The sequence below is a fragment of the Felis catus genome, chromosome A1, assembly GCF_018350175.1.
Source record: "Felis catus isolate Fca126 chromosome A1, F.catus_Fca126_mat1.0, whole genome shotgun sequence".
Lineage (NCBI taxonomy): Eukaryota > Metazoa > Chordata > Mammalia > Carnivora > Felidae > Felis > Felis catus.
Window position 1 is genome coordinate 70,494,600 of NC_058368.1, and position 12,151 is coordinate 70,506,750.

Consider the following 12,151-nt stretch of genomic DNA (forward strand, 5'->3'; position numbering starts at 1 on the left):
CCTAGACCAACTGGGTTGAAAAATCTAGTGGTAGGCCTGGGCCTTGGTGTGCTTTTTAATAAGACCCCCCAGGGGATTCTAGTGTATGGCCAGCCCTGAGAACCACTGTTGCAAGGGAACGGAAGGGCCCTTTGGCCCTCAGTTGGTACCTTTCTGATTTGCGGGATTGATTTGGCTTATCTGGCCAAGTAGGCAAAAGTCCCCTTCTAATGCTCCACTTTATGGGCTTCTGTGCTCTAAAGGTGACGACCGCCTACATGGAGGAGTTTTCCATTTGTGTGTATGTCATTATTTTCATTAAATTAGAGCATTGAAAATAAGCAGTATGAAGTAAATAATAAATTTGGTAAGGCAGAGATCTAAACAAATCTTAACTCTTACTCTGTTTTAAATCCCCATTTAGATTTGGAGGTTGATATGTGGAAGAATAATTTGCCTTGATTTGAAAGATACTTTCTGCAGTAGTCTGCTTATTTATAATTTTAGGATATTTGAAAGAAGATATGGAAGCAGAAAATTTGCAGTAAGTTTTTATGTATTTTTCCTTTGCTACTTAGGTACTGGAAAAAAATGTTTTTGTTTTCTTACTTTTAAATAGTTTTATTTTGTTTAGCTTGGTGTTATTATTAACAGTTATCTTTTAATTATATGATCTTCTATCTGATTTGGAGCATGATTATTAACCAAGGAATTTTAAATTTAAGCCACTAACATAATAAAATGATAATGATAATAGATAATATCAGATGTGTGTGGGCAATAAAAATTTTTATTAGGATTCTGACTTTAATAACATTTTAATCACTTATTTTGCTTAATGGTTTGTATGTTACTTGTTAAAAATAAATCATTCTATAAATATCTATTTTTTTTACCATATTGGAAATTATGGAAGTGTTAATGCATTTGACCAATATGGCTTTACTCCCCCGTTCTGAAAACTCTGTTCTAATAAAAACAAATATTAAAAAGTAATATAGAGCTGGTTCTAATTAAATAAATGTTAGTTTATTTTTCAAAGACTCCTTTCAACACCACTTAAAAATTTTTTTTAATTTACTTTTAATTTATTTTTTTAAAGTAGGCTTCACGCTCAGAGTGGAGCCCAGTGTGGGGCTTGAACTCATGACCCTGAGTTCAAGACCTGAGCGGAGATCAAGAGTCAAACGCTTAACTGACTGAGCCACATTGGCACCCCCGAAAAGACTCCCTTCAATAATGTTCTTCCTGTTTTATTTTTAGTCCTTTTTGCTGGGTTCCTGGGTTTTGTCGGCCTTGGTTGACTTCATCCTCGTTGAGGCTGTGTGGTATTCCTTTGGTATTGCTGCAGCTGGGAATTTGCCTTCTGGATTGTAAGTAGCTCTCAAAGATTAGCTTAATAATTACTTAAATCTGATTTAAGTTAAGTGACTGTAAATCAGTAAAAGAATATTTTAAACTCATAGATGTAGTAAAATTGATTTTATGGGTAAAAAAAATCCAATGTATACTTAGTCACATTTTCATTATGTTCTTGAAACAGAATCTGTTTTATAGTCTGCTTTTAGAGAATTTTAAATGAATTTCCTGTCCTGGTCCAGAAGAGAGAATTAATTTTGTATTTTTATCGTGAAATTTTGTCTGTAGTTTTGTGAAGTAATTAAATACAAAATTACAGAATTTAATTAGATTAGGAAATAATTTGTCTGAAGTTAAGCTTCTGAAGAATGATGTTTTTAAAAATTTATATTATTTAGATACTTATGCCAAAGAGAAAGCAAAGTTTACAACTTTGTAGCCAGACTGCAATGTCTAACCTAACTCAGAGTTTGTATGTGTGTATGTATATATGTATGTATGTGTGTGTGTGTATATATATATGTATATATGCTTTCATATTGTATTGATCTTCTTTAAAAACAAAACAAAAAAATCGCTTATGAAGTAACTAGTATCTAAAAGTAGAGTTAGCACATATAGATAACCTTAGACTGTTGTGGAATTAAGTATCTGAGAGATGAGATACTGTGAAATAAAGATCAGATATTTAAAATTCTGTGGGTATTCTGCCTTATTTTATTTAGATGCATGTTTTTGAGGACTGTTTGGATATTGTATATATCTTAATTCAGATTTGCTTTGCTTGTTTACATTAAAAATACAGCTAGTGATCTAAATGGCCTTCATGCATATGTTGTTACTATTTACAGAGTAGCCTTTACGGGATTTACTTAATTATAGTCATAGTCATTAAATGAGCTCATTAAATTAGCTATTTTAATAATGTGTGATTCTGAATGATATCTGAATGGAGACAGGTAAAGTTCTGTGTCAGAGTCAGATTGTTACACAGTTTTGTTGAGTTCCAGGGGTTGTAATTATGATCAGTGAGAGGTTTGAAGTGATTCTTCTGCTTTTGCAGACAATAGTGTAGTCATCAGGGATGATTCCATGTTGATTCAGAAAAGCAGCAGTGTTACTAAATCATTAGTTTTCCCCAAACATTTCTTATCTAGGCCAGTCCTTTTTGGTTCTTTATACAGCCTCCTGAGTTACGGAAATATATTGGAAGACAGCATGAATGTTAATTTTGCCATCACCTGAATGAGAACATATTTCTCTTTTCAAATCAGGAGACATTACAGTATGGCTTTTTAGAGTCTTGAAAGCTTTCTCAAACAGACTTCTTGGAACGTAAATCTTTATTTCAACAAACTCTGTATTTTGTAAATACATCTTTCATTTGATGGTAGTGAAGCATCAAAAGCTCAGGAGAGGAAACTTCTCTTTTTGTTGTCAGCCTGCTTTATAATTTGCAGTATTTTTCACATAACATCTCGTCACCCTTTTCCTTTTCCACCAATGCCAAATTTATCTGCACTCTCTACAGTTCTTCATTTCTATTTAATTCTCTCTTTTTTAACCTCACTATTATTAAAACTTCTCCTATAAATGTCACCAGTAACTCATTTTTTTTTATTTTTTAATTTTACGTATGTATGTTTTTTTTTTTTTTTTTTAATTTATATCCAAGTTAGCATACAGTGCAATAATGATTTCGGGAATAGATTGCAGTGATTTATCCCCTGTGTAACTGACTAATTTTTAAAGCCAGTGGCTTATTTTCAGTTGTTTTATTTGACCTTTCAGTAGCTCATACATGGTTTTGACCTCCCATTATTTCATGAACTAACCTGCTCCCTCGAGCCCCAGCACACTGTTCTCTCCTGGTCCTTTTTGACTTTCTCTACTGCTTGTGGCTCACTCCGGGCTTTCTTGCCCATTTCCATGACTTCCTTCACAGTTAACATCTGTTGTTTGTGTCCCAGCTCTCTATTTCCAGTCCATGTTCCTCTCCTGATCTTGCTAGAGTTATATTTCCTGGTGCCTTCTACGACTCAGAGAAAATTTGTCCTGTTCTGGAGCTCTCATCTCTGGGCTTCCATCCCTGTTGACAGCATAGGGCCCGGGTCCTGTTAGTTCGAAGTCCTGTGTAAATCACTCATTCACCCCATCTTCTCTCCTCCTGCTGTCAGGTCAGTCTAAACTCAAATCTTTTCCTGCCTAGATTTTTGTAGCAATTCTCTAACTAGTCTTCCTATTCACTTCAAAGCATCCCATGCAATGTTGTCAGAAGTTAATCCTTCCAAAATGCAAGTTTGACCATGCCAGTCCTCCTTTTAAAATCCTTTAAATCCTCATTTCCTTCAAAATAAAAATCAGACTCCTCCAAGATGGCATCGCAGCAGCCTGGAATAGTGGGAATGCAGAGACTTTGCCATCAGATATGCCAGATTTGAGATTCCAGCTCTCTCACGTTATTACGTGTGTGTAATCTTGAGTAAGTTACTTCTCTCAAGTTCCATTTCCTAAGCTCAGTTTATAGATGACCCTCGTGTAAATTGAGGGTCAGTACTGTATACTTCCCAGGCAGTGGAAAGAATTAAGTAAGCTCTTTCATGCAAACATCCTAGCAGTAACAACCTCACACTGATTTTCTTCTTTCTCTTCAAATTCCTCATAGTCTGGCCCCAGTCCTGTGTTTCAGGTCACTTCGTCAGTCACTCAGCTTTCTTAACACGCTGTGTATACGTACACTCATGCCTGGTTGGTTTTCTTTCTGCACCCTGCTGCCCTTTGGCATGAGTAATTGTCCTTTTATGTGTATTCCAATAACTTTATTAAGATCCCTAGCATTTATTACATTACATTGTCATTGTCATTGTCATTATTACCTGGGCCTTCTATGCCATCCTTCTGGCTGTTTGAGGGAGGACTGGTTTTACTTGATGTACTCATGGCCTCACGTTCTGTAATGTGGAAGGGCTAGTCTTGATTACAGTGTAGCCCCACAAGACTATAAAGTAAGGTCTTTGAACCATAGGCCTGTACATTTCTTTTTCTAGTGCTCTGCATAGAAATTATACATAGCATCTGATACATTCTCATGATTGTTGTTTGAAATTCAGAAAATGTGACCATTATGTTTTGAAAGTAAAGATAGGTCCATTAAAAGCTATGTATGTCCGATGCTTCTAGTACTCCTTGCCCATCACACACCTGTCCTTGTATACCCATTATTTTTTAGTTGTTATATTTACATGTGGACATTATATTGTTTCTCAGAATCAAATGCCTCCAGAATATGTGAGTTTTTACACATCATGTTAAAATGTGTCTGATCACATCACTTAATAAAATTATTTTGTAATTGTGTTGTAGATTATTTAGTTTTACTGTGGAAACCATAACATACATTTTCACTTTGTATCAACAAAGTTTTTCACTGTATTTTTTTTTTTTTTAACTAGGTTCCACACCCAATGTGGGGCTAGAACTCATGACCCTGAGATCAAGAGTTGGATGCTCTACTCACTGAGACAGCCAGGCACCTCTTTTGTTGTATTTTGTGCTCCCAAATTAAGTTCTTCTCATTGAGAAAAACCATTGCAGAGAACTTGCCACTTAATAAATTACATAAGTGGCACTTGGCTGGCTCAGTCAGTGGAGCATGTGACTCTTGATTTGGGGGTTGTGGGTTTGAGTCCCATGTTGGGTGTACTTAAAAATAATATCTTTAAAAATAAATAAAATTTTAAAAATGATAAATACATAAGAACAGATTAGACTGTATAGTTGAGAGTAGGCTATGACTATAAACCTATAAACCTATACATAAGTTACAGGAGTTATTTCCTTTTTTCCAGAAATAATTAGTTGTTTAAAGATACTTACTATCTTTAAGATATTTGTTAAGGTATCTTGCTCACTTGACTGTCCAAACCAAAAACTTCAAGTAGTTGTCTCTTTGTTGAGAAACTACATCTCAGTTATCACCTTGATTCCTTTCTTATGTAGCTTTGAGAATGTTTATGTTCTGTGAGCTTGTTTGCTTTTTATTACTGAAAAATTGGTGGTTGACATAACAGGAACTTGGTTTGTAGGCCTGGTTCTTCAGCTGAGCAAGTCACATAACCTCCTTGGACTTTAGTTTCTTTATATATAAGACTAGAAGATCATCTAAAGGATCTTCTAGTATTAAAACTCTTTTTTATGATTAGACTCCTTTGTGCTTATCTTTTTTTAAAGAATATTAATTTACCCATGTTAATTATAGAAATCCATTTATAACTAATGCATTTATTTGATTCTTAGTCCCAATAGGAGGTGATCATCTTAAGAGTAATGAAGGTGATTTAGCAGGGAGGAAGTTATGGCTGGCTTATTTGTGTACTTCCATAATATTTAGAATAATATACACTTTACAGATGATGGTTCACTTCCTTTTTTTTTTAAATGGGGAAGTTACGGGCACCTGGGTGGCTCAGTTGGTTAAGCGTCCAACTTCGGCTCAGGTCATGATCTCACAGTTCATGGGTTCGAGCCCCGTGTTGGGTTCTGTGCTGACAGCTCAGAGCCTGGAGCCTGCTTTGGATTCTGTGTCTCCCTCTTTCTCTGCCCCTCCCTTGCTCATGCTCTCTGTCTCAGAAATAAATAAACTATTTAAAAAAAATTTTTTAATGGGAAGTTACTTGGTTGTTACTTTATTAGGGGAAATTAAATGGCAAGGCTAGGATGAGAATCCAAGGTCCCTGACTTGTGCTGTTATACTGTGATACACAGCCCAGGAAAAAAATCATTCTCCTGTAGTGTGATGTTTGATCACGTAAGAAGCTTAAACTATATTGGAGAATGATAGTTCACCATACAGCAGAAATTTCATGTCATAGGAATGAACTTGGGTTATTGGGCAGAAATAGGGTCTCGGATTAGGTCTCCTGCATTAGTTGTAGGTAGAGTATGGTGCATGGTAGGCTCTCAGTGTTTACTGAATGACTATAGTCTGTTTCCAAAAGAAAAAAAATTCTGAGTAGGGGAGGGCTGCTGACACTTGCCTTTGCAGTCCCATTCAGGTGATTGTTCCTGCTGATTTTGGTCTGTGGCAAGTAACAGTGATGGGTTGAACATAGTTGTTTGTGTAGGAATCCTGGAAGTTTGGTGTTTAGAACACAAAATGTTGTAAAATTTAGATCACCAGTCCTGAATATAGATTAAACCAAATGAAGCTTTGGTTTTGGTTTAATAAAATTATAATCTAAAAATTTTTTATTTTTAATGTTTGTTTACTTTTGAGAGAGAGAGGCAGCATGAGTGCAGGAGGGGCAGAGAGAGAGGGAGACACAGAATCCGAAGCAGGCTCTGAGCTGTCAGCACAGAACCTGACGCGGGGCTCAAACTCACAAACCACAAGATCATGACCTGAGCTGAAGTCGGATGCTCAACCGACTGACCCACCCAAGTGCCCATAAAATTACAATTAAAAAAAAAAAATGTCTTTAAGTTTATTTATTTATTTTGAGAGAGAAAGAGAGCCAAGAGCATGTGGGAGGGGCAGAGAGAGATGGGGTGAGAGAGAATCCCAAGCAGGCTCTACACTGTCAGCACAGAGCCCCAAGTGGGGCTCAAACTCACAAACCGTGAGATCGTGACCTGAGCTGAAATCAAGAGCTGGCCACTTAACCGACTGAGCCACCCAGGTGCCCCTAATCAAATTATAATTTAATAATTTAAACCATTTTGGGGGCACCTGGGCGGCTCAGTCTGTTGATCATCTGATTTCAGGTCAGGTCATGATGTGGTTTGTGAGTTGGAGCCTCACATCAGGCTTGCCGCTGTCAGTGTGTAAGCACATTGCCTGCTTCGGATGCTCTGTTCCCCTCTCTTGCCCCTCCCTCACTTGCACTCTCCCCCCTCAAAAAGAAAATTTGAAGTATTTTGAAAAGAAGGTGGATTTTTTTTTCCTACTGACTTTGTAGAAATCACGATTCCCTTGCATGTAGAATTAAATCCAAAAAGTTGTCAACTATGTATTTAGATAAGGCTTGAATATGAAGTACAAATTGGATATATTTCTCCCAGTAACTCAAGAATATGTTTTATACAAGTTTTGAAAATAAAAATAATGAGTTCATGAGAATACTTCAGAATATTTAATTATGTTGCCACAGTAGTAAGATCTCGCAAAAGTGTTACGTGTGGTTTTTTTTTCAGGAGGGAAGGGACTTGGTAGTATCATACAGAATATCCACTGGCCTTAGAGTAGTTAGTAAAGTGAATATAAAGAAATTAAAGACCCAAACCTTCTTTTCATTCATAACATTTCACTGTTGACATTGCTTAGTGACCGTAAACTACCTGATCGGAAGCTTTTTCTGCGCACACTCCGAAGGTAATTGCGGTAGAGCATGACACTAATAACTCGAGCCTGAAATTGTTTTGAAACAATGTAGTAGAGAATCACATCCAGACAGGTGCTGAGGTTCATGAGGAAGGTGGTAAAGGCCCCCCAGGGATTGTAACTGTTCTCCTCCCCTTCCAGCATCAGGAAAGCAAAACAGATGTGGAAAGGCATAAAGCACACGAGCACCTGCACCACGAGTGTGATGATGATCCTTATAGACTTCTCCTTGACTTTTGGTTTCAGCTTAGATGTTTTCCCATGAAGGAGACTGTGAATAATGATCAAATAGCACCCAATCATGATGAACAGAGGAATCAAGAAAAAAAATATGAGCCGAGTGAAGTTCAACATGTTAATAGCTTTTAAGTGGATGATGTCAGAAATCTTCAGGCAGGTGGCGGGGGTGGAGGCTTTATCTGGGTCTTCATAGAGCAGTAGGAGTGGGATAGTGGTCGTCAGGGTCATTATCCAGATTCCCACACATGTTAGCACGGCTTTGCCTGTGTTTTTAAGTTCTTTGGCATATTTTGGCTGTACAATGGCCATGTATCTGTCAGCACTAATAAAAGCAAAAAGCCATAGAGCAATACTTGGATAAAACACCGTCAGAGCCCCAAGAATCTGGCAGAAGTACTCTCCAAATGGCCACTCACCTCTTGCATAATAAAACATCCGAAAGGGTAAGCTCATTATAAATATTAAGTCCAGTAATGCCACATTCATCATATAGATGGTTACAGTGGTTCTCTTCTTGGTGGTACAACTAAAAACCCATAAGGCAGTGGCATTAACAAATAATCCGATTATGAAGATACAGCTGTAGAAGACAAGGGCTGCGATCTTGTATTCTTCTGGGTGTGAGGTGTTAGAAGGGCCAAGTTGAGCTTGATCATGAGGAGTGGTCATCTTATAGCTTGTTGGGGGAATGGCACCTAGAAACTGCAAAATAGTTAAGAAGAATAGGAGGAATAAAACCCTTTGTTGAAAAGTAAATGCTTAAAACTCTCATACTTGACTTGGCATGTCAATGGATTTTAATTGTGAGAGTATTTTATGCTGTAGAGACAATATATGTGTCTTCGTATTTATTAAGAAATTCACGTCTTAGGTATTATTACTAATATGCACCAACCTATTAAAATGGTCTGGTGTGTTATAATGCACTGGCAAATTTATTTTTTTCTCTCTCTGCTCACCTCGTGTCTTCCCTAAAGAATAATCTTTTTAAAAATGATTTTTTCCTGTAGTGTGAAATTGGGTAGCAAGTATTCTTATAATAAACATTCTTTGATTGGGACTAACTGGGAGAAGGCCATTCTGAATTTTGAAAATAATTTGCTACTTTTTACCATTGTTTAAATATTTTGTGACCCAGGTTAATAATGTCCAAATAATGAATTTTTACTCATTAAATATAGTCTTAATATATAAGATGTGCATTAGAAAACCAATATAAAGGAACCATGTAAGTATCTAATTCACAAGAACTCTCATATGAGAGCAGGGACTTTTCATTGCTGTATTCCCACTGCTTATGGAGCCCACAGGAAGTGCTCGATAAGAAAATGTTTGCTGAATTGATGGAGTGAAGGAAGGACCCACAACAGCTACTTTCCAGTATGTCAGTGAAGACTTGCTTGGTTGGTCATTAAACCTATTTTTTTTTTTAAGTGGAAACATTTCTTCATAGTATTATGCTGTCTCAGTTATTGTAGGTCTAGAAACAGCAGTGTGTTGTGCCACGGTCTACAGATCAGGAACCTGACTCTTAGAACAATAGATGAGCTCGTTTTTAATGCACAGCTGGGAGTCCCTAATGCTATCCTCTAGATGGTGTTTATTACCAGCATCCTAGAACTGGATGTTGTTGATGTTCACGGAAGCTAGTGTAGTAGCTTTCATGCCCTCACTCTATCTAGATACAGAAACTTAAGTATATTTGTCAAATTAAATGTAAAAAGGAATATCAAAGGCAAATAGTTAATTAGAAGTCACTCAATAACTTTATGTGTATGCAAAAAGAGGGTCCATTTCTAATGGAAAGGAGTTTAGTGGTGATTGTAAATATCATTGATGGGATGCCCCTCAGAGTGAGACTTCGATCATCCTCAGTGCAACGTCAATAGCAGTGATTTAAAAATAAGCTCCCTTGCAAAGAAATGGAATCTTGTGGTCTCCCCTTGAAACATGGAGGTGTAAGAAAAGTTTCCTTCAGAAATGTCACTTTGCAGAGTGGGCTGTGTCTGATTCAGCCCCGAGTCTCTCTTCAGTGAGAGCTGTGGGGGTGGTGAGCAGTCCAGTTAGTGGCATCATGGGCTGTTGATAATTTAAAATGAATTTGAGCAATTGCTGTGGACACACACAAAGTATGAGTTTGTTTTTCCGTTCCCGCCCTCCCTCCCTTTTTTCCTTCCTTCTTTCCTTCCTTCCTGACTACAGCTAGTTTGCCAAGTATCTAAGTTAGATATGATTTTGGAATGGAATTCTGTGTATTAATAGCCTATACTAAAATTTCCAAATATTGGTGTGACTAGAATATTAATTTCTGTCAAATGAGAAAAGCACTACAGAGAGAAATTAAAACTCCAGTATCATACAAAGAAGAATAACTTTGGAGTCTTGACTCTTATTTTTACTTTTCATTGTATTTTTAAAAATGGTAGCAATTGTAATGTAAATGAAAATTTGTATCTTTTTTTTTCTCTTTTGATATTGTTTCAGGACTCACTTCCCTTGTCCTCATCCCTGAATTTTGTCACATAAATTTCATAGTTACAAAGCCTTTTTGAGTAAATCTTTTAGCCCTCGTTGGGCTCAAGCTGCTCTTATGTCACCAACACTTGTATCCATTTGCTTAAGGTTGAAAAAACTGTGTGATGCGTGTTTTAAAGGCATTACCAGATAGGTCATGCTCTGTACACACAGATACATTTTTGGATAAATATTAAAAAGTGATTGGCTTTCAAGTCAGCATTTCAAAAACTTTAGATTCAGTGATTATCTCTAGTCTTTCTTTTTTAAAAAGCATTTGAGTACATTTTATGAAACAGTGTGACAACAGTGTGGAACCAGGTGACAAAGGCTTGTAAATATACTTAATGATTTATCATCTTAGCATGTTCCTTAAGTTGAAAAAAAATTACATTTACTGTTAATGTAAAGCAATGTTGAATATAAATAAGTCATTAATAATGCAGGAAGATGACAGCACAACCCATTTCAAGGTCCTTTGCCAACATAGTTTCCATAATGTATTATTAAAATGAGACAAATGATTTTGAAATTTAGTAAGTACAGCTTACTTTTTTTTTTCTGTCGCCACCATACAAATCTATTACAATATTATTGACCATGTTTCCCATGCTGTACTTTTCATCCCCATGGCTTATTTTATACCTCTGAAGTATACCTCTGAAGTATAGCATTACTTGGTGATAATCTGTGATGAAATTAAATGCTACTTACCTTCTGCCCATCAAAAGGCTGTGTTGGAGAGGAACATTTTTCATTATATCCAATAATGTAAAAGAGAAATCTTGTGTTAAAATAGCTCTTTCTGGAAATGATGTGTCTAAGAAATGCAGTATTTCTTTTGTCTTAGGCCCTCCTGTTGCTTCACAAAGTTGTTTCAAATATAATGCCTGGTAAAGGAGTTGGTACTTGTTCGGCTGTAGTTGCTGCTTTGTCTCTTTCAGGAAGTACTGTCTGAAATAAGGCTTTTTCAACTTATGACTTTACCCTGGATGTGGTTTCTCTCTTTCACAAGTGATTTGTTTATGAAGTCATGCTTAGCATAAGCTCCCTTTGAAATGATGGCATATATTTAAGAGAATCAAACAAAAAGAGGAAAATATATTTGGTTCATTTACTTTGATGTTTAAAGTCTGCATCATCTATTGAAAGAGAATGAGATTTTAAAAATATTTTTAGAGAGGCAGGGGGGAGGCAGAGAGAGAGGAGAGAAATCCCAAGCAGGCTCCACACTGTTAACTGTTAGCACAGAGTCCAATGCGGGACTCCATCTTAACAAACTGGGAGATCATGACCTGAGCTGAAATCAAGAGTCCAGACGCTTACCTGACCAAGCCACCCAGGTGCCCCAAGAATGAGATTTGATGTTGACTAAGATGGGATTCATAGTGTAGCTTCTTCACTTTTTAAGCTGTGTGACTTTGTCTAGTTACCTAATCCCTCTGAGTCTTTGCTCCTCCTTCGTTTCTGTACAGTTAGGATAGAGATAATACTCATCTGGTAGGATTGTGATGACTCTAAACCAGAAAAATCCCAAGTGTTTAACATAGTACCTGGCACTTAGTACTAATTTAGATATTCCTAAACAGAGTTAACCCTTTTCTACAAAGTTCTTGAAATCCTAAAATATCCACTTTTGCTGTTAAAATATTTCTAAGTGGTTAAAATTGGAATCTCATT

General features: G+C 36.6%; 2 protein-coding genes across 12 annotated transcripts in view; one reads left to right on the forward strand and one right to left on the reverse strand.

Moving 5' to 3' along the window:
* Positions 1–12,151, forward strand: part of UBAC2 (UBA domain containing 2) — a 200,937-nt gene that overhangs the window by 44,856 nt on the left and 143,930 nt on the right. For all 11 annotated transcript variants that reach the window (XM_019828928.3, XM_045055355.1, XM_045055319.1 and 8 more), the window contains 2 exons: positions 404–523; positions 1,243–1,352. In XM_019828928.3, the coding sequence (XP_019684487.1) occupies positions 404–523; positions 1,243–1,352 (230 nt within the window). The remainder of the gene's footprint in view (positions 1–403; positions 524–1,242; positions 1,353–12,151) is intronic.
* On the reverse strand, positions 7,447–11,439 carry GPR18 (G protein-coupled receptor 18). Its single transcript, XM_019828970.3, has 2 exons — positions 11,186–11,439; positions 7,447–8,659 (listed from the first exon to the last, which is right to left on the reverse strand). Exon 2 carries the CDS (start codon positions 8,624–8,626, stop codon positions 7,631–7,633), a length of 996 nt encoding a protein of 331 aa, XP_019684529.1. The 5' UTR covers positions 8,627–8,659; positions 11,186–11,439; the 3' UTR covers positions 7,447–7,630.

Bases quoted from the DNA above. Each gene is read 5' to 3' on its own strand.
- GPR18 (XM_019828970.3), bottom strand. From the start codon at position 8,626: ATGACCACTCCTCATGATCAAGCTCAACTTGGCCCTTCTAACACCTCA.